The sequence below is a fragment of the Empidonax traillii genome, unplaced genomic scaffold (assembly GCF_003031625.1).
Source record: "Empidonax traillii isolate 1590-97213 ecotype Southwest subspecies unplaced genomic scaffold, ASM303162v1 scaffold415:size763157, whole genome shotgun sequence".
In the NCBI taxonomy this organism is placed as follows: domain Eukaryota; kingdom Metazoa; phylum Chordata; class Aves; order Passeriformes; family Tyrannidae; genus Empidonax; species Empidonax traillii.
In genome coordinates, this window is record NW_020955608.1 from 635,382 (window position 1) to 661,385 (window position 26,004).

General features: G+C 43.2%; 1 protein-coding gene across 10 annotated transcripts in view; it reads left to right on the plus strand.

The window, feature by feature from the left end:
* Positions 1–2,286: 2,286 nt before the first annotated feature.
* Positions 2,287–26,004, plus strand: part of TMEM229B (transmembrane protein 229B) — a 35,148-nt gene continuing 11,430 nt past the window's right edge. The window contains exons 1-3 of one of the 10 annotated variants that reach the window (XM_027894027.1): positions 4,047–4,140; positions 5,824–5,937; positions 13,960–14,129. Coding sequence is in view for 1 of the 10 variants with exons in the window: in XM_027894023.1 (XP_027749824.1) it covers positions 3,718–3,727 (10 nt within the window). In the remaining 9 variants the exon portion in view is untranslated. Of the gene's footprint in view, positions 2,566–3,620; positions 3,728–3,772; positions 3,828–4,041; positions 4,141–4,586; positions 5,287–5,823; positions 5,938–8,294; positions 9,370–13,335; positions 13,861–13,959; positions 14,130–16,142; positions 16,309–26,004 lie in introns of those variants that run through there. The other 9 variants (XM_027894025.1, XM_027894032.1, XM_027894024.1 and 6 more) reach the window with 9 other exon arrangements.

Here is a 26,004-nt window from a genome sequence, read left to right on the forward strand (position 1 = left end):
TGAAGGTGTTTCCTGCGATGCACTGGCTGGTCCAAGTCATACTGAACCAGGCCTGGGTAGAGAGCAAGGAGTGTTATAGGGCGAGATTCCCATTTCATTTGCTACAGAACCTGTTGGTATGTAGAAAATGAGTCAGGAAATTAGGCTAAGGATGACTTAATAAGCCAGATAGTTAAACCCTGATCTAGAAAGATGAATCCCATTCCTTATTAGTTCCTAGGCAGTGTCAGACAAGTCACTTGAACTAAATTGGTAAGACTAATTTCCAGGTGCTCCTTTTTCTAGATTGGGACTGGATTTACAGAAGGGATGAGCATCCACAACTGGAATTTAATATAAGGAGCCATATAAAACTAAATTCTCTGGGGAAAGGGAGATGTTATGAATCTAAAACTTAGGACTCCTTTTAACTGAAACATGTCTGAACTTCAAAGCCCAGTCTGCAGAGTGAGATCTTACCTCACTGGGAATGACTACAGTGGCAGGGATATTTGTGATGCAGTCAGATACCAGTGTGATGACCACATTAAAGCATTCCTGAAGATCTAAGTAATTTTTTTTCAGTGCAACAATATGCCACAAATAAACCACAGAAATGGATAAGTGAGAAACTAGCTTGGGTATTGCTGCACTGCACTCCTTAGTGTGCCCAGACACAAGAGTGAAGCAGAAAAAAAAAATTATTATGCTACTTTCCAAGATGTTTCTATATAGTCAGGTGTTATGCTGAACCCAATTGGAGAAATCCTTCCAGAACCAGACAGGCTGGTGCAGAGACATCTGAGCTGGTTTGGGGCACACATATGGAGGACCTAGATCAGATGTTATATATGATCTATGTTATTTCAGAAAAAGGCAACACACACATGAAGGGATTATGAGACCATTAATAAGATCAGCTGCATCTCCTATGCCTGTTAAAAAGTGGCTGTAGAGAGGCTAAAGGACACTTAAGTCACCACAAACTGTTTTTATCATGGAGCCAGCTTTCTGTGCACAAGCCTGGACACTCTGCAGAGAATGGTGCTCTCTCTCAGCACCAGGCCTTGGAGAGCTCAAGCCTCTTGGTGAATGCCTGACAAAAGGGCACTTCCAGAAATTGTCTCTCCTTTGTCCCCAGGTATCATCCTACTCCTATTTTCACTGTATTATAATCTCAAATTCATTTTTTTACTCTTCCATTACCAGCTCAGGCTGAAAGAAACAAGGCTGGACAGAAAAATAACAGCTTTTCTGGAGCAGCTACTGCAGCTGGGGAGAGTTGAACTAGCTCTCAGGTGTACAGCACCACTACCAGGTGCTCGCTCTGGCATTTCTCCCTCCCTCCTGTCTGTCCTCTCAGAACAGCACAGTGTTTGCCTTCATTCCCCTCACCCTGTCTCACTGCCTTGTCCTTCCTCCCTTCTCAATCTGGGAGCCCTCTCTTTTCTCCTTACCTCCTCCTTCCTCTCTCTGCATGCTGTGACTAGACAGGAGAATACAGATTTATGTATTCCCTACACGTGCTTCTCATTTTTTCCGGTCCATCTTTGGCTGTTGATTTCTTCTTCTCGTAGGTGAGTATCTCTTAGCTCTCTTCTTCCTTTCTCTTTGACCTTTTCTCTGCTCTTTGTAAAGCATTCTCTCCTCTCATGCTGTGAAACGTTCATGCTGTCTCATACTGTGAAACGATCTCTCTCATGCTCTCCCTTAACTATATCTTAGCACAGTCTCAGTGCTTTCTAAAGGATGCTATTTCACAATAAATACATAAGCACTGCATCAGGCTGCTGTCTTCTCTAACTGGCTATTCTGATATGCTATTTTAAAGGTGCTTCTTAGAACATCAAAGATGCTATCTTAGCATTTTCCTTCTCAGCTCTGTTGAAATTTATATAAAGTAATTGTGGGTTTTCTTGTCATCCAGCTTGAGGTCACCAGCACATGCAACATTGCCCTAGCTTGCACAGCTTGGTTGCTGAGGTAGGGCTAGCTGTGCATTATTCTCCATTTCCCCTTTAAAACGCTCCATCTTTCTGAGTCTCCGGCTCTCACAGTGAGATTGTGCAATCAGGTGACTTGGTGACAGGCTGGTTTGCTGCACTGTGGCATCCTCGGAGCAGCTACAGCGGTTTGTACACAGAACTGCCTGGGCAAGCGCGGAGGGAACGCCAGACAGCAGCTCGGGCGCTCCAGGGTAACGCAGAGCTATGCACAGCCGCGGCAGCTTTTGGGTTTGCAGCGTCTGCTGGCCCTGCCGTTCTGGGGCTGAAGGAGAAGTCTCTCTAGAGAATACCCGCCTTTGACAGAGTCACTGCGGCCTGACATCTTGAGAATCCTTCGTTATAATTGCCTTGGGGCCTGCACAGATCCGATGTTGCCTCATCATTTGGACCATTTATTATTGATACCTCAAATGCTGAGTCATTAAACAGAGGTCATAAAAACATCCTTATTCTGCTAAAAAACATTAGCTCATCATTTCTGGTACTACAGAAGGCAGGAGAGAACCAGGAATCCTTGTGCCTGTGAGAAAGAAAATGTGGACTGCATCAGGGGCCTGGGGAGACCAGAGAAGAACCCAAAGTCAGTACCTCTTTAGAAAAAGCAGGATGCTGGTTAAAGATGGGTCTCTGGGCTCAGGATCAATTGCCATTTCTGAGTTGATGTCACTTCAGGTTACCGTTTTACCCCAAGATATGTCCATTTCTCTCTCTGTAAAGGGACAGAACTAAAAACCTTCCTCGCTTCTGTCTGAAGACTACAGGGCACTTCAGAGATGCTAGCCAGCTACTCCTCACTGTAGAGAGCTCCTGTTACCACCATCTTTTCAGAGGGAAGCCAGAGGTACAGAGGAGTCATTGGTTTGCTTGCAAACGTTGATTCAGGACTGCAATCTCCTGATTAGTAGTGCCAAAGAAAGCCATTTTTTCTTGTGTTCCCGTGCTGCCTAAGAGTTAATGTAGCCAGAGAAGGGAATTAAGTTTATTTTTACTACCTATGCTTTTTTTTCTCAATCCTCTTCCTCGGGCAATTTTCTGAATCTGAAGAGGTCCTTCTGAGTGGAAAAGCACATTTTGCTGAGATTATGTTTCACTATTTTAATAGTGAAGCTGCAGACAAATACTTCCTTTGATATCTATATTTGATTTCTTTCACTGCAGGGATGCCCTGTCAGCGTCCAGATCCAACAACAGGCGCGTGGGGGTTACATCCCTCAGCTAAAAGGGGTGAGGGTGGAGTGCGGTGTTTATTTGCTTTTTTTGTTACGGATTTCTTTAGAGGAGTAAATATGAAGAACGCGTACCGCAGGCTCACCAGCCAAGGAGCGCTGTGAAACATCGTGTTTCCACCTACAGCAACCACCACAGGCGTTTGGGGAGCTTTTTGGGCAGGGTGTTCCCGACGCACACCTGAGCGCACACCGACAGGGTCCAGTTCTCTGGGGGAGACAGGTCCCTCCCGTGGGTCCCCGCCGTGTTCGGTCTCTCTGCCCCGCGCTGGCCTCAGGAGGGGCCCCGGGCCCGCGGACCGAGAGGACCGGCTGCACCCCGGCTAGGGGGCGCGGGGCCAGCGCGGCGGGGCGGGGGAGGCAGTGCGCGGCAGTGCGGAAAGAGTTAAGGGAAGGTGGCGGGGCAGGCTGGCTGTCGGGAGCGAGCATGTGCAGATTGAAACCGCATCCATACTACGGGCGAGTGTCACTGGCACACTTCACCTCCCGCCGGCCGCGGGGCACCCATGGACACCGGTGAGGCCACGAGCCGCGGCGCGGCCGGCCGGGCGGGGGGGCCGAGCGGCGGCACCGGCAGCTGCCCGCGGCCGCCGCTGCCCTCACGGCCGCCCCGCCGGTGGGTGCGCGGGGCCCGCGGCGGCCTCCCCGCAAGCCGAGCGGCGCGGGGGATGCGCTGCCCGGGGCGGAGGGCGGGGATGGCGCCCGGCGCTGTTGGTTTCGGTTTGCGGCGGCGGCTGCAGGGCCGTGCCGCCCCCCCAGGCGGGCGCCGGCCGGAGCGAGACAAAGGCGGGCGGAGAAGCACCGGCCTCCCCGCCGCCGGCGAGCCCCGCGGGGGTACCGGGACCAGGGTGTCGCCCCCTCTCGGGGAGCGGCGCCGCTCCCGCAGGCCGGGCCCCGCCGCCCCCGCAGCGCCTCGGGGCGGGGGCGCGGTGCGTGTCGCGGGGGTTTTGCTGGGGAGCCCCTGGCCCCGGCGGCGAAGTCCTCGGGGCTGTGGGGGAGCAGGGTGGAAAGGTGGTTGAAATCGAAAGTGCTTTTCACTGGAAAGTGCCTTTTTTTGACAAAAGGAATGTCTGGAAACATCTTTTTGTATTGATTTCAGCAAAACTTTATTCTAGGAAAGGGGAAATAGCTCTGAGGCAGCTCAGCGTTTGCAGAGCAAAACTGGAAGGTGGGGGCTGGCTCTGGTCCGTTCAGTGACTTACCAGCAACCTTGTGAATGACTCCTGTGTGTAAAGCCCAGAGATCAGCGATACAGATAATACAATCAGCTAAAAACTGAGAGTTTTTCCTTTTTTAAAAATTTAGTCTCAGGATGTTTGCTGTTGTTCCACTTTTGGTATGGAAAAATATTCAGAATAGCTGAATTTTGGCAAAATGGAAAATTTGATTTCTCCTGCCCCCCATTTACCCTGGGTTTTTGAAAATTGTCTCTAGGATGCTTAGGAGCAGGGATCCTGGGAGGTGCTCCATGTCACTCATCTTGAGCTGTAGCATTACACTGGGACTTCCTAGAGAGCATTTTGCATTGCTGGTCCAAAACTACTGGGGATGTACAAACTTGTTAAGCCTCCTAATTACACAGCAGACGCAGTAAGACTATTATGTGAAGTATTTCATATTGTTCTCTGCCATCGTTTGTTTGACAGGTTTATCCTGTTTCCCTCTTAATTCTGAAGAAAAAAGCAGTCCCTGCAGGAGCTGATTTTTTTTTTGCAGGTGGTAACAGCTCCGTGACTGCCAGAGCTGTATGTGTTGGGGATTTGCAAGAATAGACTGCCCAAAGAGCTCCGTTCTGGGGTTTCCAGGGACACAAATGCAATAATAGTATATGTACGGCATCAGTTAGAGATGGGGCTAGCTACTGTTTGGTGGTAAATAGGATGTCATGGAAACAAAAACTACCATAAATTATCAGGAAACAGAAAAGGAAGACTTACTGATGTGGAATCCTTAATGCCTGTAGCCACTTTGAACCAGCACTGAGGAAAACTGTAGAAAGTCTGTAAGGTACTCTGATGCCCATGACAAGTCCTGAAGGTCCTTCCTGAATCCCAGTGCCTAGTCCCAGTGAAAAGGTATGACCTCTTCCATACAGGAATGTTGGCTTTTCTGTGTTAGGAGACAGCAGCTTGCTACTGTGGATAAATTAAGATTCTTCACTTAATTTGAAAGTAGGTACTTTCTCCTTGAGAAATATATGCTCTCTGTGCATATATCTGAAAATTTCTTAGTTCTGTGTTGAGGCCCCACTGAAGAACATGGGTGTCTCCCAGTCTGTAGAAGGGGACACTGAGGTACAGGCATTTCACAGCATGTCAAATTGAAAGACAAGTTAACTCCAAATGGTTTAACTAGTAGCTATAGCAGCTTCCTATACTGAAACAAAGATCAGCAGAACCGTTACAAGTAGCTTATTCAATGTCTGCGAAACATCCTGAGATCCTCTGATCACAGGCATATTGAAAAAGGGGAGTAGTATAGTCTGGTGGAAAGGAAATGGAGGGACAAGCAGGTATTGAGGTAGTACTGCTTGTGATTGTTTAACTTCTTGCTGAGGCTCTGGCAACACATCCATGGACTTGGTTGGTATTGCTGTTCCCACTCTACTGCAGGCTGATGGTGCAGGAAGAAAAGAAGCTGCTTGTTTGAAGAGTTCAGACCTTGGCATTTTTGTGGCAAGATCCTGTGGCAGTTTACAAAATGATCAAGGGGGTCTAAAACAAGAGGTAGGGATAGCATAGACATGTGGGTTGAGGGTAACCTAGATCTCTGCATCCATATGGAAGGGATACCTGGTAGTGAGGACTCGGCAGTTTCTCTGACAATGTCATAATGTGATGTGATGCCAAACAGTGAAAGGCAAATTTAACCTTGAAGGGAGATGGAGGCTTCTGGCTTTAGTGTAAGACAGGAAGAGGTTTTTGGATAAGGTGATGAACTCAATAGCAGTGGAGTCTTTAAATTAAGATATCTTTTTACAATCTGTACTTTAATTCAGCATCTTGGAGAAGTCCTAAGGAGTGAAGAAATAGGGATCTCTTTGGCCTTGTAATTTGTTTATTCCCACACATCAAGATCTGGGGAGAGGAGTTGTTTTCCAGCATCATAAATGTGCTTCTAATACCTGACCCCTTGGTTAAGACAATGACTGTCCTTGGATCAGGTGTTTCAGGGCTTCTGGCAGGCACTGCATTGTGTCCAGGAAGGGTGTTTCTTCTCATGGCGTAATTAGCCAGATTAATTTAATTTTTGCCTTCCCCCAAAGCGTTAGAAATGAACTGAAACTGGGGACTAAGCGTAACAGGAAGAAGGAGGTCTGAGGGGAAAGTAGGGGAGAGGGAGAAGAGGCTGTGCACTCTTCCTGGGTCGAGGGAAAACCCCCAACTTTTGCTGTCTTCACATGCAAGTTTTGTTTGTATCCTCAGAATCGTAGTTATTGCAGAGTCTGGGGCCAGGCTTTGTAGGTTTTCTATTTGCATCATGGGATTGGTCACTAAGGGTTGTCTGTGTGACACTCATTTGAACAGTCCTTTGCCAGTTTTGGACTTGCCACCATAGCTGTGGTGTGGTATTTTTTTGCTCTTTGTTCATGATATGCACATCTAATCTCCTTAGACTAAAGGACTTTTGTCCTTATCCAAGTTGCTGAGCTGTGTTGCAAGAAACTGCATGAAATTTTAATAAAATGATATGCAGGAGAGTTGACTAGGTTTTAGGCAAAGGAGTCCTTTCTGTTCTTAAACTGACAGTGAATAGAAGTTTTTCCTCATGGAAGATGATTGGAAAGCATCCTGAGAAAGCTTCTATAAAGGAGAAGCTTAATATATGGGGGAGGCTTAAAGAGTGGTGGCATTGAGGAGACCTTTTTGTTCTGATGATGAAATAACAGAAATAATGGGAGATGTTGTTGCAAATTGTACCTTTGCCTTCAGCAAATGCCATGTTTAAGAAAATGAAATTAAGTTGTTGTGTTGTTTTGTTTTGCTGCTTTTTTCAGTCTCAGGCAGCCTGCTATTACATGGTAAGAGGAGAGGTAATGACGTGGCTAATTAAAGGGCAGCAGTGCTTCATTCCTTAGAGCTTTTTATTCTGTAGAAAATGGGTCAATTACTTAGAGAAATTGTTTGCCAACAGGAGGCAGGAAAAGCCTTTATTCCCACTCCTCACCTTCCTTTTGTGGGACACTGCCTACTTCCATAGTAGTTGCAGTACCTTGCTAAGCTTTCAGATGGCAGAGCCATGTCCTGCAGATGGGGAAATGGCGCCTGAGCAAACTTATACGTGGTCCCTTCTGTCCTCTGTGTGCCTGTATAGCTGCAAATGAAGCAGTGTCCAGCAGTATTCCTGGGTTGTTTCTGGGGTGAAAGAGATGAACAATACAAGTGGGAGTTCTCATTCAAAACAAAATTTGCCTAGCACAAAAGGTGAAGTATGGCATATTTCCTTGCTTCTTTTGAAAGAAATTTGATCATCTAATTAGCTAATGTTTTCCACCGTAAAAGGTATTACCTGCTTGTGGCTTGCTTGGTACAGGTTTGTAAATGATCCATTTTGCTTCCCTGATCTGCTTCCTGTGTGTGTTTTAGTATTCCCTGATGACTTGAACACCTGACCATGTTGCTTGCCCTTAGGTACTTAGGTTGCTTGCAGGCTCAGGTACAGACTGGGTGGGGGAGCAGAGGGCTGGTTAGCCTTGTACGTCAGAAATAAACTGGTCTGCTTTTCACATTTCTGCGATGATTTGTGAGGCAGGAGCACGCAGGTGGTTCCTGAGCTCCTAGGTAGGGCGGTTCTGCAGGCAACTACAAGGAGTCTTGAAAGAAAGCCAGACTGGGTAAAAGCTTTGGCTCTGCAGGAGCAGATTACCAACATCTGTGCCAATTCGGAACAACGCTCTCTTTCTGGTTAGCCAGAGACCTACATTCCTGGTTGTAAATGATACACGCAATAATGTTTAGTGCGAGCCAGAGCCTATGCACCTCCCAGTGCATAGTGCACCTCACCTTTTAAAATGAGTAGAAAAGACTTTACAGGTGCGTGCTGCTCCTTAACATGTCCTTGGAGGCAGCTAGACTGCTTTAGAGGTTTGTTTGCAGGCATGTCTGAATGAGCATACCTATCAGTTACTAGGTCAGAGGTGCCTAATCATTGCATAAAAGAGGGAAGTGTTTCATGTTACCCTTTCTTTTGTTCTGGATTTTTATTGGTGTCAGTGCACAAGAGTTCACCACAACCTTATTTCGAAACTCCCCCGCCTTCACATGCTTCTGTCAAAGCTGGATTAAATGACTGAGGGAATCTTCCCTACCACAAATGCTGCTGTCTTGCTTTCAGTGCGTAAGATCCAAGCATTAGCAGTCACTAGGTAAGGGTTTATATCATAGTCTGGTGAAGCTGCTGTTTGACTCCTTCCTTGCTGGATGTTTGCTCTCAGGTGTGCCACATATTGAAGGTAGCCTATATGAAAAACTTCTGTGGAGTACCTTTCTGTCCTGTTTTTTCTGATTCTGCTGGGAACATGAGGATGAGGAAGTACTTCTGAAGGGGGAAGCTCTCTCTTTAGTATGGGTACCCGTGGCATAGTGCTGTGTGTACTGCCAAGTGCCTTCTGGGGATGGGGAGTCTTTTTTAAATTTTTTTTCATTGCGAATGCATGCATATGTTGGTGCAACCAAATTCATTTGGCTCCACCAGCCCAGCCTGGCTGTGCCTGTGCCTATTCAGAGCTCTTGGTGAAATTGTTTGTCTCTGCTTATGGCAGAGTGTGCCTGATAATAGTGGTATATTTGGCTGTTTCTCCTCCTGCTAACCAACATAGGAAAACCAGGACACTTCCTTAACCCATGGGACACTTTGACCCACGTATTTTCTTTGTATTTTGTATCAGCAGAGGTTTATGGTAAGGATGCTTCCAGTTAGTTCTAGAAAAAGTTATTTCTTTTTGTCATTTCTGGTGTTTTCAAGATGTGTACAGTTTCCCCTAGTGGCATGATACCTACCATGTGATTTGGTTTATTTTGATCCAGCAGTTCTTTCCAAGGCAGATCTCACAATTAATCTTTTAATTGGAAGTGGACTTGCACAAGAGCTGCAGGATGTAGGGCACAGTTTATAAAAATGCCCGAATGTCTACTATGAAGAGAGGAGCTGCTGTGAAGGTAATGTAACGATTCTTTAGCAATATTGAGCTTGGCTATTGTTGCTTTTGGTTTTCCTTTGCCTCTTAATACTTTACCATGGAGATGAGATATTGAGTTTCCAAAACATCAGCCTCAGCCACTTGAGCTGACAGAGGTTAGCATGGTATTTAAGAGCACCCTGAGCAGCTAAGCACTTTCCGTTCTGTGCAATGGAACACTCCGGTGCATCTATAAAGAAGGCAGTCCGTTATGTTATATTATATTGCCGTATAACCTGTGGATTTTCAAAAGGTTAACTTCTAGAATCTAAGTCCTCCTATTAGATAATGATAGCCTTTTGGAAACAATGCCTCACTTTGGTGTTTTTATTATAAGGCATTACTGCTCACCATAAAGGCAATAAAACGCTTACTTTTTCATAGACTAGTTAGAGTGTAATTAGTTTCAAAGATCAGATCAATAACTAGAGCATGTTGATTTCAAAAAAGGTCATGCATGCACATTTTCTGATTTCCCTCTGATTTTCATGGTACAAACTCCAAGAGCTGCGATAATGCTTAGTACTCCAACTTCAAGTTGGGGTATGCTGCCTTGTGTGTGGGGTGGTGGGAGTAGGTTTTTGTTTCCTTTTTTTCTTTTCCCAGCTATGTATCAGACATAGACGGTAGGAAAGTATCCCGTTCTGATGTGAAAAATGTAGTTTTCTTGGTCTGAGATCCTTGTTTGAGAAACAAGGACTGGACAATGTCATGACAATGATGAACATTTGCTAGGCTTTGGACAGGGTTTAGCAACGTTTGGGGTATGAAAAAGCTGTAAGTGCTAACACCAGCACTTCCACTGCATCTTTCATTTGAGGATCTCTCTATTCTTAATAAATTTTCACCGTGTCTCTGTGAGGCTGGTATTAATAATGTCATTTTGAAGACAAGTAGATATAAAATGCTTGTATAAGCACATTCAGCAAGCCAGAAAAATGCAGGAATAAAAATCAGGAATACTAATGTTTCAACTTGTTTTTGAGCTACAATCTTGCACTTTCCTTTTTTTGCCAGAAAATAGACTCAAGGAATTAATTTTGGTAACTTTTTTCTCCCCCCTTTTTTTTTCCCATTGGGTTAGGCTGCATAAAAGTGAGACATTATTATGCAACATATCTAAGTGTGCATGTGATACTTGAAAAAATGGTAATCAGATAAGTTGCCAGGCAACAGTACCCTGCCTTCAATTACCAAAAAGCCAATGAATGTGTTTTCATGATGTAACATGTGCTCAGTACTTCTTCATAAAGAAAGTGTAGGTGGACTTTTGTAAGAGTTGCTCCTTTTTAACTCATCTCCTGCTTAACCTGCCATATTGCAAGATTAGATTTGACACCAGTTTTATGGAAAGGTATTCACAGAACCTGAAAACAACAACAACAGCAAAAAGTTAGATGAGCTCTTAAAGATAATGAAAGGTACGTTGAGTAAATAACCATTCCTTCCCATAGCTCATCCTTGGGACCATGAAAAATAAGAAAATGCGCAAGAGATTTATGTTAAAAGGTAGATAACAGGAATACATGGCAAGCTCTGAGAAGTCTTAAAATGTTCAGAGTGGCCCATTGGCCTATAAATGTTGAGAGCCGTGGTAATGCATGAAAACATGAATGTAAACTGAGCTGTTTCATTTTGATTGCCTTAGCAGTCAAATGAAAGAAATATAAGCAGGCATGAGTGTACACAGAGGAAAAAACAAGTGAGACTAATAATGTCAGACAAATCTGCAGCATGAGGGAATTGGATTGTGTATTTGTTTGAAACCTGAGTTTAATTTTTTTTAAAACAGATTGCAAGATAGCAACAACAACAACAAAAAGACTCTTGGCAGTTATTTTAAATGCATTTTTGCTTTCGGCAATAAATAGCCACAGAAGCATTTGCAGATATTGTAGTTGCATGGGGATGCCAGCATCTGCCCAAGCCTCTTTAAGTATTGGGTGGTGGCATGGCTTTTAAAAGAAATCTGCATCTCCAGAGATCTAATGTGCTTCTCAGGACTTGGACAGAAGTTTTGAGAAGAGACTGGGGACCCACCTGGATGTATCTGGGAAGAGATGCATATAACCTTGGAAATCACTTGTTTTCCTTGAGTAACTGCAAGTTGTTGCTTTACAGAGTTGGTTTTCCAATTATTTTGTTACTGTTGTTTCAGAAGGAGCAAAAGATGTTTTCATTTCAAGAGGCAGCAGTGTGTGCTGCAGGTATCCCTCTGAGGTAATTCAGTCCAGCGTAGGAACAGGTTCAAAAGGCCTCATCAAAAGGCATGGTGGGACTTAAGTTGAAAGGGAAATCTGCATCACCCTCCATTCAAGTCCTGCCAGAGCAGGGTGAGTTTATTAGAAGGCACATGCCCACTTTCCATTTCCAAATTTGGCACTTTTTTCCCAGAAGAATTCCAGATAAGTCATGGAGCGATGTTGTGACTTGGTTTCCTTGTTGAACAGTTTATCGCTGGATAGTTGCATGGACCTGAGCTTTCTTTTTAGAGCCTTGTGGAAATAATGAAGAAGTGTAAATACTAAAATAGATAAATGAAGGGATGCACTACTAACCAATTTGCAGTCAGGAATTTGCTTTCCTTTTTGTTTGTTTGTTCTTTGTATTCTCATTTGATGAGCACTACTGCTAAATTATGCTTATGTGCAGTCCCCAGCCTGCTGACACCAGAAATGTTGGTGTCTGTGTCAGAGGAACAGTCAGAGCATGGGTAAGTGCTGTTTTGGGAAGCCTGAGATTTTAGATTTTAACTACTTTTGTATATGCAATTGAATGGTCACACTATTGTTGTTGGGGGTTTGTTTGTTTTCCCTCTCTAATATAAACATTACACATTTTTAATCATTAGTATTTTTACACAGAAAGTTCATTTATATACAAAAGGAAAAACAAATCCCTTTTTCTGAACAGCTTAAGCTTTGTCTTAATCATGTGAGCTTTAAGGCTGAACTTTTCTCTTCAGCTCTACTGTTCTGCTCATGTGTATTATGACGTAGTCTTTGCTAATGAAGATTTTCTTCAATGAGTATTTTCTTTCAAGTGCAGATACACGTGTAGCTAAAAGTATAGTTTAGCAATACTTGGAGTTCGTAGAAATGAAGTATTTTGTGAAAAAGGAACTTCTTGCTGCTAAGTGGTGGGCTGTGAGCCAAATTTGGGAGGTGATACAGCTGAGAACTAACAGGCATTAGGGTAGCATGGGTGTAGCATTCAGATGGCTGTTGAGTTCCTTGATCTGGTTCCTGGTGAAGCCCCATGGATGGCTTGAGTGCCAGTGCTAGGGAAGGGGGTGAATTGAGTTGGACTGCGTTGTCCTAAAGTTAGATTGGCCTGAAACCTTCTCTAATGTTTATATTTCTTGTTGAAGGAGTTGGGAGTGTGTTGCAGTTGCTTATTTCATATGTGTTTGTTTCTCAGTCTTTTAATATCAAATCATAGACAAGTGTATCTGACTGTGTAAAAAACAATCTCAGTGTTCTGTGATTCTAGGCAAATGCTTTAAAAAATTTTGTTTTTGTGTGTCTAATAAATAGTTCAGTAGAAACCTATATTCAACAGTGACAAAATGTGTATAATGAAAATAGATAACATGCAAATAATTTTTAGGAACATCAACGTGACAGCAATTTATACCAAAGCTAGGTAACAAACAAGTTCTTTCCCAGTTTGATATACAAATTACCTAGCTGTTGAAATAGGACCTAATTCTCATGATAAGAGAGACTCCAAAGTAGATGCAAGCTTTAGTGCCTAGGCAGAAGGTGCTAAATGTGTCTATAATACCCATGTTACATTGATTTAATTAGTGGTTTTATATTATTCATTGCTATGTTAATCTTGGTGGGAAGGTTTTTTTGGGAGGATTAGTTATTTAATCTGCATTTTTAATCAAAGTGTTTTTGTAGCACAGTGTCCATAAGTCAAAATAGTGTAGGTCTGGTTTTTGTTTTGTTGGTTTTTTTTCTTAAGAAAACATTTCTCCTGAATTCCTCTTGGACTTTGGTGCTCAAAAACTCTGAGATTGAGTAAGATAATGTGAAGAGCTCATTTGTTACACAGTCTGAGTGTCCTCGCTTTGACTTCTTCGTATGCAATTAATCCAGAAAAATGCTATGTATAGACAAGTACTTGGATTGTAGGGAGGCAATGTTAGCAGAAAGAGGATGGGGGGAAAAGGAGTAAACAGTGAGGCTTACTTAAAAATTGGGAGATTGGCTAGGAAAATAAACTAATTTCTGTAGACCCTTCAAGAATTAACTGAGACCTTGGCCGACCTGGGGTAGCAGTGAACCTTTGGTCACTGGCTCCAGTGAAGTTGCTCCCTGTGTTTGCTGTGGCTGAAGTGAAGAGTACAAAGTCTCAGCCTCACCAGGGGAGAGGCAGCCTGTCAGGGAGCTGCCCTGGGCAAAGGACAGGTATGGGTGCTCATCTGAGGGCTCTGAAGAAGTCAGGTCTTCCAGGGCCCAGTGTACTGGAGCTAAGCTATCTGTACACATAGCTCTTTCAGCGTTTAAAGCCTCTCTTGCACTGTGTTACGTTAAGATTAAACTGTACTTCTTTGGTTTAGGAAGGCTGTCTGGTTGGTGTATGAGCTGTTGGTCACGTACACCTGATCTGAAAACCACTGGAGTCTGAAACACCTTGGACTTGCCGAAGGCAACCTAGTCTACCTGCGGATGCTGTGAACTAGGAGCTGACCAAAAAGTGGGAGAGCTCCAGGAACCCTCCCTGGAAAAGGTAAGTTCTGGAGGGTAAAACTGGTTGGACTGCACTTGTAGACCAGAAGAACAGAGCAGTTCTCTGAGTACAGAGATGACTGCATTGTAGATGGGACTTTGAAATTTAAGTATGTAGACTATGAAGTTATTTCCATTGGTTTAGACTACAAGTTGTTTTCTGGAGCTGTAAGATCTCCATTTGCACACATCACCCCTGTTTTCTGTCTACTTTGAATCATATCATTCTGGTTGCTCGTAGTTTATACTGCCAAACTTTTCAGTGTTATTGTCTCTTTAAAACCTCACGCTCTGATAGCCTTAGGCAGTTGAAGCAATCAGGACAGTGGAGCAGTATCTCTGAGCTAAACCAGAGCAGTAGGTAAAGAACCAAGGGTTGTTCTCTCCGGTAAAGGCACAGGTGTGAGTCGGATGATGAGGAATCTATTCCTGGCACTAACAAGCAGTGCAGCTTCTGCATCTGATTCGCTAGTATGTTACTCTACTAATCTTTTTAGCCTCATCTTGCCACTCTCTTGTGTGCTGGGGCAGTCTGTTACACTTGCACAGACTGCATGTAAAATGCTATCAGATTGAAAGGATGAGAAAACCTGATATTGATTCTGGTAAATGAGCCATTGTGGGACCTCAACAACAATCTCCAGACCCTGCAGCATTTTTTGCCTGCTCTGTGTGTCTGCAGTATGTGGTGTGGTGCCCTCGCAGGATGTTAATCATGCTCTGATACAGCATGCAATGGTTCAGGCTACAGTATTGTTTTCCCTTTTGTGGATAAGGTTTCATGGCTAGGTTGTGCACAGTACTTTAATTGGGAACTTGCTTTGAGTATATAGGTGCTACATGTATAAAATTCAGATACATGTAGCACCTTCCTCCCTCAGCCCGTCCTGTCTCGGGTGTCTCATGACCCTCTTTTGGTAGTGTGAAAGAGATGCTATGTTGGGGGTATTCTTGCTGATAGACCCCTGTCCCTCTCTGAGACTAGGGAGGAGACCCAATCAGCTGCTGAGGAAAAGCAGTAGACTTAATTGTGGCAGTGCTAACATTGTGGATAAGCAGGGTCAGCTGCTGCCTCGAGCTCCAGCTGTGATTTTGCTGCCCATTGTGCAGCTGAATACAGGGCTTCAGTTGGTCATCAAGTGTCATCTGTTGAGCAGTAAAGTCCAGACCAGTGCTGCAAGGTTATGACAAAGCAAGTGTCAGCAGCTTCCCAAGAAGGCTGCTTGTGATGGACTGAGCCTTGTATGAGTCCAGCTGTTTTGTCAGTGATGCACTCATGAGTATTTCTGAAGAAAGTTTTGTCTGGCAAGTGTTCTGCTGTGTGGTACTAACGCTGTGAGTAGAGCAAATGCTGCTTCTTGCCTGCCCTCAGGAACCATCAAAGGAAGTGCAGAAGTCTCCTATTACTGCTAAAACAAAAACGGAGTGCCATACGGGCACATAGAAAACATAGATCCATTGGCAGCAGAACAAGACTATGAATTATTCATTCCTCCAATGCCTCCCGTATGTTCCATCTACTCAGGCTGTTCAGGATGCTGTCTGCTGGAGATGCAGACTGATCTGCTGCCAAAGCCATGGGGCCATGACCCTGCAGACTGTGATCACCACTCCGTTCAGCCTGTACTTGATGAAACTGGCTTGGGCATTGCAACATCCTTAAGGACAGAGATAAACCTTTGAGCATCCCATGGGTTGTTAGTAGGAATTCTTGTAACACCGGTGAATCTGGGATGCAACTGGTAATGCCAGCCTGGAATTGTCTGTGAGGTGAGGGCAATGAGTTAGGACCAAGATGGAAGCCCTACCTTCTCTGGCCCATTATGCAAAAGGGAGGTGGGAGAGTTGCATCTTTTGTCTAGTATTGCTTTGGATTTTCTGAGTGAACTTATACTATGTCACTTTGTTCTTAGCTCTGTCTTGCTGAGAAGCCAAAGTGTCCTCTGAGCACAGGCAGGATTTTTCTGACCATGCAGAGTGCTTTAGTGGAGAGAAGTGTATTTTTGTGTCTGTTTGGGGACATCTGTGAAACACTTAGTTTTTCTCAACTCATTTATTAGTGGACATTTTTCTGTGTAATGGTTGTCAGTTGGCAACTGAATGTGAGAGGCACCGAGGGCTTATGAAGCTGCAGAGACTGAATTCTCCTCCAACTCTTCCATGAACTGCTCTGAGCTCAGGTAAGAGGTGCCCAGTATGAGAGAAGCTGTTGCTGACGATTTGTTCAGAGGCTGTTCTTCAGCATAAAATGCACATTCTTAGATGCAGAGGAGTTTTAACTATTTTTTGCTTTTTCCTTCCTAGTGATTGGTATGAAGGTTCCTTCAGCCACTTCACATACCCAAGCTGCACCATGCATGCCATACTGCAGATTTTTGACCATTTTTCCCTATTTTCCTTCTGCAGCTTTCAGAGTTGCTCTTGGCTATTAGGCTTTTGCTGAGAGGTGTTCAGATTTTTAGTGCAGGAAAAGCTACCTGTAACTAGCAACAACTGTAGAAATGATGGACTTCTTAAAGGAAAAAGGTAACCCTTGCATTTACAGCTGTCTTGCAGTGTGCCCTACTCCATTTTGAGAGCACTTCAAATGTTCTTGACAGCTTTGTGGAAAGGAAGGGAATGTAACTCTAGTTAAAATAAGACACTGTAACTTGTGTTCAGAACAGTTTTCAGCTTCTCATTATGTCAGCTAACTGGATTTGCCCTAGAATGAGTCATCTTTGGAGTTGTCCCCGTCCAGAAGCTGAGGGAGGGTGTGGAGGCTAAGATAAAATCCCAGACTGTGTTTGAAGAGCCTCACTGAAAGAAGTGGTGAAAGCAACTGGGGGGAAGACTGCTGAGCTGGGTTGAGAGGTTGGGTGGGTTTCACGAAGAGGGCTGTCAAGGATGAAAGAGTTGCCTCTGAAGCAGGTAAAACGCGGTTGTCGTCCTGTGGTCTTGACCAAAGTGAGAAGGTGATAAAATGGAAGCATACATTTTTATTTTGTTTTTAATCAGTGAAAGAAGTAGACAAACAGAGCAGGCAATGGATTTGCGGTTTCCATAGTGATGTAGCTATGGAAGCTTTTGTATGGCTGAGCTTTGCCCTCACTGCAGTCACACTTGAAGGCTTATGAGTGTTCAGGAAAGTGTAAATATACATCAAACACGGAAGTGGCTGAAAATGCAAGTGCATCTTCATAATTTGTTATGTTTGCCATGTTATCTGAATATGTGCATGTTCGGAAGCTCAGCTTATTTCTTCTTTATCTGAAACAGTGCATCAAACTATATTGATACCACAGTTCTTGCTGCACTAGACAGTGATATGTTGACCTTTGTCCTTTGCTTTCTCTCACCTGTACTTTCACACACATCCCACACCACCGATGCCTGTGACTCTGCACGAACACACATTTTTCAAACAAGCACTGATCAGGAAATGTACACCTAACTCTTTCAGGGCATGCTAACTGCTCAAAGCACTGTCCTGTGAAACTTGGAGAGGTGTACTTCATACTGTTCTTAGCCATCAACTCATTTGTTCCTGTCATATGACATTAAATCATGCTTTATTTTAATGGGCATTTTTAATGTGTTTTAATAGTCAAAATACATGACCCTTGGGCAATATTTGCATATGGAGAGAGCTGTTTGTGACTGTGAATGGTCGAATTTAAGAGCCTTTAATTCTGGCTTTCAAAACAAGCTGGAGGTGGAATTTTTCAGTTTCTTAGTGATGAGATTACCAGTGGTAATCTTAGAGGTAGAGGAATGAAAATGCTCAGTGTGAATGCTGGGTGCATACATCAGACAGTTAAGCGCGTGCTAGTCCTGCATACCCACATACATAGTCTAGTCTTTGCGGTTCACAGGGATTTGTGCCTTGTCTTCTTCCATTTTACTTGTAGTGCTGCTGGATGCTTCTCTTGCTGTCTCCCTGAACAAATCTTCCTTACTTTCAGCATTTGTTTTGCTTGTCTAATGGATGTAATGGGTCATCTGTTCCCTTTATAGAAAGGAACGTTAATTATTTTCAGAAGGCTAATTAGGTTGCTAATGAGAAGCTCTACTGCAGAAATATTACCTTTAATTACTCACTCTTAAATGCTGTACAGAGAAGCTTTTTGAATATGCTGTTAAGTACAAATTCTTGTATTTGGCTTAGAGATGCTCCTTCAGGCTCCCAGAAAGAAATACTTTGGTAAACTTGGGAATCCTTGTGACACAGATGACTGAGCAAATGAGACTGGTGCTGAGAGCTGCCTAGTCATGCAGCCTTTTTGACTCCATGTCAATTTTGTGCTTGTGCAAGTGACTGGCCGCAGTTGCTCTTTGTATTTCAGTTTTGCCTGATGACTTTTGTCAGTATCGGTAACCAATTGTGCTACTTGCCAAACCAATCTATAATTAGATGCAGCCCTCACACCAAATAGTTTAGTCTAATTATCTAGATGGTAGCCAGAAGCACATAGAGGTGGAGTGACTCGTCCAAGGTCATGTTGCAGATCACGACAAACCTAGTAATAAAGCAGAGGTTTTGTCAGTCCTGTATTAATGCACTGCACTATTTGGCCCCTTGTGTCTCTCTTAGGGCCAGCATCGCTCACAAGACTTGCATCAGTTTCGATATGGTTTCGTGAGGCAGCACAGCTGCTCAACAACCCCATCCATGTATCTACCTTGGCACTGACTTAGGAAGGTCCTTTTGCTTCTCCATCTGAGTCCTGGCTTCGAGTTGCTTCACTCCTTTTTTTTCACCCTTTGTTGTAGAAATCTCGATGCCTTTTAGAATTGCCTGGGGAGAGCTGCTATATTCTAGATGAAGTTTTAGTACTCCCAGGGGAGAGTTGGGGTGGATTTCTAACTTTCCCTGCTTTTTAAGTGCTAAGCCTTCATGAAGCTCTGTAGAAGAGCTTTGTTTTTTTGCAGCATCCTCTGATGTCCAGTCCAATCCCTGAATCTGCTCTTAGGCAGACTCTTGGAATTCTTTACACGTGGTGGCTCTACCAGGGAAAATGGTGGGGGAAGTCTGCTGAATGGAGGCTGCTTCCATAAGAAGATGCTCCTTATGCTTTTATATACTGATTATTGTAAACTAATCTGGAGAAGGAAGGAAGATCTGTCAGTGTTGTGGATGCAGTGCAAAACTTCATATGTTGTACTGTGCTGTTTAAATGTCATTAGTGTAGCTGACTTGGAAAAGTGACTTCAGCATAAGAAATACCCCAAAAAACTATTATCGGCATGGGATGGCAAAGTCACCTTCCATTTCTCTTCAGGAACAGATGTGGACTGCTAGAACTTGTATTGTGCTCCACACATGCAGCACTGTCTTGGCTGAGGCACATTCATTTAACAGTTCAATTTGCATATGTAGCATTTAAGTTAACTTTGCATATCTTTACAGCTGTGGGATCTCTGAGAGACAGTTGAAGGTACAGCAAAGCAAATTGGTTAGCTGCAATAGGTTCTGAGGTAGTACAAACCTATGCACAATGAGCATGCTTAAAATGTTAACACTTGGAACACCTTGACATTGTTATGAACTGTTGTGGAAATAGAAGCTTGTGTATAATGTGATGGGTTTGTTGTTGCATGTGTCATGACTAGTTATTATGGAAGGATATTTAGATTGCTTTACTCATGGCAGGAGATAAAAACATAAATTCTTAGTCACCCTGCCAACAGCGTATTGCTTAATACCTTGTGATTGTCCTAGAAGTCCTTGCATGTTGCAGGTTTGTGTACCTCTAAAAATGAAGGGACAAGCTGACCAGAATGTGTAGCTCCAGGACTGCCAATAGTAGATGCACAATTCAGGCGCAAAATGACAGCTCTTAAACATCTTACATAAACAGGGACAAGATAACATATGGTGTCTCTCTGGTTCCATTTGCTATGGGTCACCTGATGCTCTGTTTGTTGAGCAGATTTTAAAGATGGTTTAAAAAGAATTTAGGGTTTGGGGTTTTTTGGAAAGGGTTATTTTTTCGTGGCCAGTGTGAGCAGTATCAAACCATTTCACTTAAAACTGAGAAGTTATTTTCTAGTCTTATCATAAGACAAATTCCCAACACACAGATGAGAACTGGCATTTCTGTCAACTGGCATTTTGCCCAGAGGCATGAGGTACTTACTGTTGCCCAGAAGGAAAGCAAGATAAAGAAAAAAATCTTGTTTGATAAGACCTGAAATTACCCTATGCAACCTCAAGTATTTCACCAAGGTGAATAAATCAGTGTTGTAGTGTAGAGTGCTTTAAGCACCACTAAGTAGGTACTGGAAAGATGCAGGAAAGGTAGCATCAGAAATGCTCAAACTCCACTTTTGTCTTCAGGATGTGCCCATCTCTAGCTACCTTCACAGGATCTAGTAACTGCAAATGGGAGCCTCTAGGGAGACAAAGCTTGTAATGAAGTTACCTTTGTTAAGTGCCTGAAATTAATTTGGGCCTCTGCATGTGTGTGTATGTGCATAATATGTTTATATGAAATCCAAAAGCTAGTAAAACTGTGCTATGCAAATAATGAATTTGTTAGAATGGTATCATATTCCAGCAATAGTGTAAGTGACATCACTGGAGGCTGAATCTGTGAGGGTGGTAAGGTACTGAAACAGGTTTCCCAGAGAAGTTCTGGATGCTCCATCCCTGGAAGTGTTCAAGGGCAGGTTGGATGGGGCCCTGAGAAACCTGATCTAGTGGAAGGTGTTCCTGCTGATGGTAGGTGGGTTGGAACTGGATGATCTTTGGGGTCCCTTCCAACCCAAACAATTCTGTGATTCTTGTCCCCCTGTCTAAATACAAAAGGACAATTACATGGTAGCTGGGTAAAGCCTTAGGTTACAGTTCAATGAAAGGCCACTTGAATTGACCATCCATTAAAAGGCCTCTACTGCCTTTGGATGAGACTCCAAGATGGCAGGTTTGCCTCCATGCTGCAGAGTATGGCACAGCCATGATTGTTTTCCTTTTTAGTTGTGCTTGCCAGGCCCCAGCGTTTCAGCTGAGAGTGTCTTGTGTTACATAGCATTCAGCTGCTAGGCTGCCATGAGACTTCAGAAAGAAGCCTCTTTTGGGAACCAGGTAAAGTCTGCTTAGCTTCATATTCCCTTCTCTGCAAAGATTAAATGCAATATGGTTTTCTAAGGAGATGTAATATGTTTTGCTGAGTCAACTGATATTGCAAGGGAGGAAGAAGGGAGGCAATAAGTTACAGATACTCCGGCCATCTCTGGGCTTGAAGCTGTTTGAAATTGAGTGTCATGTTTCTGTCTGTGATCTGACCAAAGTAGTAAGATCGAAGTTACTGAAAACATAGTCTGGATCTGCAGTCCTAATTATTCCTGGCGTACGCATTTTTTGTGGATCTTCAGCACTAGGGAAAGATTGTGCACATCACAATCCCAGCTGGATGGAGACTCTGGGCCACAGGTCAGTGCAGATAGTCTGCCTATATGCTGTCATTTTCCTTCTGCATGCCAGCAGCTGCTTGGCTTCAGGCAGAAGGGAGTGCTAAACTAAAGAAGCACAGGGAGCTCTTGACTCAAAGCAGAGTAAATTTACTTTAGTAAAACTAAAATTGTGTCTTATATCAAGAGAAGCTGTTACTAATGTGTCTGCCTTAGCAGAGTCATCTACAGAGAAGCAGTCTTGATTTACCTTTGCATCTTTTATTGTCAGTGGTCTTGCAGCATATGCAGTCATGAGTCATAACCTTAACATTTTTCCCAGTGCTCTCAAGGTTGTTTTTCATCCCAGCGTAGCCTTTTGGTCCATATTCCCTCACCTTCCTCTTCGTCTTCCCATTCTATATTGCAGCAGCTTCAGCTTCCAAGCTAGTCTCTCAGAGCATTTCTCTCCTTAGCCAAGTCTGGATATATACTGCCAGGTTAACTTGGCCACTGAGCAAAACTGATTGTTTTTTCCAGCTGCACTGATTCTACAAGCACTGGTGCAGGAAGCTGATATGGGTCATCTGCTCTGATGTAACTTTCCTAAGTCTGTTGCCATGTTTGGCTACAGAGAGACTTTTTATGTGCCTTCCCAATCTCTTGACTTTAGATGTCTTGCCCATACCTGACTGCTGCCTCTTCTCAGCGATTGCTCAGCAGCTTAACAATGAGAGGAAAATATCTTCCCTTTCCCAGGCCATTTTCCAGCCCTGTTAAGGTTCCCAGCCAGGCTGGTTTGAAGGAGTCTGTTGGGGGTTTGTCATCAGAAGAAGGATGGAATGATGTATCCAGATTTTATCTTGTCACTGTAGTAGCTGTGTAAATCTATGAATCTTCATTATTATCTGCTTAGGTGATATTAATGAATAGGAAATAGTGATGAGTTTACTTTCCTGATATCTTGCCCCTACTAGTCTTCTGCTTACCAATACACTTACTATTTTACTTCTTTGTTCTTCTGTGTTTCCCTCTATTCTACAAATCCTCAAGGGTCTTTCTATCCTACTTCTTTTAACTCCACAGTCTGTTCTCAAGGCAAGGTTCTTGCAAAGCTTTTCCCAAATTAATTCTTGCCAGCTTTTCCTCTCTTTATGTGCTTTGGCTCACTGGGTCCTATAGAAGCCCACACAAATATGGTAGTAATTTTAAGACCCAAGCAAGAAAATTGCTCTGCCTTCTACTTCAGTAGCTCTGTGTGTGGACTCAAATTCAAGTGTCCTTTTATCATTGTGCTTTGACCTTTTGCAACTGTGCTATCTTTCTGCAGCTGAGAGTGGTAAATGTCTTCTGTGCAGATTGACAATGAAGTGAAGAGGTGAGTGGTATTTTTACCTCCTTGCTGAGTTTAGGATTAGAGTTAGCAGTTCTTAAGGATTTTCTTTTCTAAGGTGGAAGCTTAATTCCTTTTCAGGTGTTTAGCATGTAGGTGGTATTAACATGATGCAGTTAAATTCCATGGGTCCTGAAGCAGATGCATGTTAGCTGTTACTCACAAGAGGTGGTTTAGATTAGAATTTTTTTAGAAGACTGAATGTGTGGGATCTGAGAAAAGGGTTGAATAGGAGTGCAGTCTCAGCCATAAAGGGATAGATCTATAAAGCAGTCCAAAGCTGTAGTACTGCTTTATTTCATGATCTGGCCTTGCTGTACTATTACAGGTAAATTCCTGGACTTCAGGCATTTAGAATAATCTGAAGCAACTCTGCACATACATATGTGCAGAGACAGAATTTTCTGTCTTAAGGAACTTTCTTGTATAGGAGCAATGAATCTGTTGGTTTTATTGTGGAGACTGTTTGGTAGGGCATGGTCATTTGGACACACTGCAGTCACAGAAGGCAATTTGAAAGAAGATTATAAACATAATATTAAAAGGGTGCACTTTCAGAGGGGCTCTGTAAAGGCTGGAAGTGAGCGTACTCTGTCAAGCCGTGATACATAATTGGCAGGTGGAAGGTAGGAATCGAAATCCAGTAGTAGTGATTGGAGTGTTTGTAAAATGTCACCTCAGCATAAAAGTGAACACAGTCAGAAAAAGCAATTATAGGGGAAAAAAATCCATCCCCTTCAAGTAGAGTGGAAGAGAGGGCAAATCAGCAAATCAATAAGGACAGCATATAAAGTTGTCTATATATTTTTACATATCTATACATCTGTAGATAGAATTAAAATTATGTAGATGTAGCAATTTGGTTTGCCTTCATTAAAGTTTCCATCTGTGGTGCAGTGCAAACTAGAGCATCAGAGAACAGTCCAGTTCTGTGACTACTGGGGAGAGAGGCAGGAAGAAGCTCAGAAAGAGTTGGAAAAGAACCAAGGTGACATCAGCTCAGAGGAGATGTGGGGCATCCTTATAACCCAGCTCCCTGCCTCATGAGCTGGAGTGCACGAAGCTGCAGCCAGGAGCACATGTTACAGCTGGAAGAACAGCATTGGGATATGCTCCTGGGACATTACCTTCGTAAGCTGACTGACTAGAAAAGAAAGGAGCTGTTGGATGCAGCAGTAAAAGCTTATGGACCAATGCTGAGTTAAGAAATCAGTGCCTGAAGAGGCTTCCTTGAATGGCAGAGAGAAATAGCCTGGCAAATACCAGTTCTGTGTGGGGCACAAATGTTGAGTTATTCCTTTTTTTAGCAAGAACTTGTGAGTGTTCAACTTGCCACCTCTCAGAAAACTGAGTTTCAGTCACATTCCTCTGTGGGAAAGCTCCTGTGCTTCCTTCTTGGGACACACAGCATATAATCAGATGAATAATTCTGACTCGAAGGGTAGTCATAAGCAGCTGAACATTAGGGGTTTATGGTGGATCTCATGCTTCAGGTTTACAAAAGAGAAAAATGACAAGTGTGCATAAAACATGAAGATGTTGACTTTGTGTTTGTAACCTGAATGCTAAGCTTCCTGATACCTCAAGAAAATAACAGTGCTAAAAATGTAAGCCTTCTTTTGCAAAGATATAAATAGCAATGGAAGTACCCAACACAGTGGAGGGGGTATGTTTGCTGTGGAGGACCTAGGCCTGAAAACCCAAGCTTTTGTTGACTTGTTATCCAGGCCAGAGAAACTTGACTAGTCTACAAAGACAGATTTACCCAAGTGATGTGCTTACAGGCTGCTCCTTGTTTTTTCTGAATTGGAATAAATCTGAGCAATAGAGTACAAAACTCAGCACTAATTTATTTGCACATAAAATATATTTCCACTGCTTATTACATATTGTGCAAGCCTGCGATAGCATGATTAATACGCACCCTACACTAATTGATGGCCCCTAGTGGGAAAAACTCTGGGAAACTGCTTACAGGAGCTGCCTTTCCCGGCTGTTGGCATGGTTGCCTATATGAGGATCTTGCTGGACATGATGAGGTAGTCAGTAGGATTCTGAGATTTATCCTCTTCTATCCTTCCTTTTCAGGATGTTTCTACCTCTGATGCCTGTGTGAACTTGAAATTAAGAAGATGAGGTAGATGAGGTAATCTTGGAGGCTCCATAGGGATGGCTTTGGTGAAAAAGAATAATTTAGTACTCTGAAACTGCTCAAGTTTTCTCCATCGTGGGTGTTAGGCCAAAACTTGAGGAATCACAGCCTGGTGAATAGCAGATCGCACTTGGAAGACCTGGTTCTTTCACATCTCAGCAACAGTTTAATGTTAGGAAGGAAAAAATGATAAATTGAGGAGGAAAAATTGTTTTATGTAGAATTGCCATCAAGAGACTTCCAAAAGGGGAAAGAAATAAGAAAACTCTATATGACAGTCTTGGGCTGTGAATCTGAAGGTGCTTAAAAGTGTGCCCCCTCCTATTTCATATGACTTTATGCAGTACCTTCTGCTTGCAGGCTTTAAACCTAACACAGCTTAGACCAAGATGCTGTGTTTCTTTATAGTCTGCAGCAGTTCTGTTCCTTCTAGGTGAACAGTGACTGTAGCTGCGACCTGCTGCAGGTGTAGGAACTATCCAGTTACCTACTATCAGTTGTTTGCTGGGAATTTATAAAGGCTTGTGCACTAGTGAAGAGTATTACAAGGAGAGGGAAACAGTTCTCTACAGCTGTATATATGCAACAAGAATTTCCAGGAAAAGAAGCAGCTAACTTTATGAAATACTACTTTGACCTTTACCTGCAGCAAATGAGGAGAGACTGTTTTGAATCTGTCAAAGTGCAGATTTAAGTGACTTGGATTGCGTCAGAATATTAGCAAGCTAGAATTTTAGATATTTAACCACCTTGATCATAGTATTTTTTTCTGTCAAGCTTTATTTTCGGTTTGAAAAGTGTTTGAATTTTTTGCCATTCTTTTTGCCATACCTGACTTTCATCCACTGCATGCTGATTCTGGCTTATTTTTGCAGATTGTTCAGAAGAGCTGGGCTAAGCTGAGCTAATACTGACCTCTGTGAGTTGTCCAAATCAATTTAGTATTGTAGTGTTGAAGTA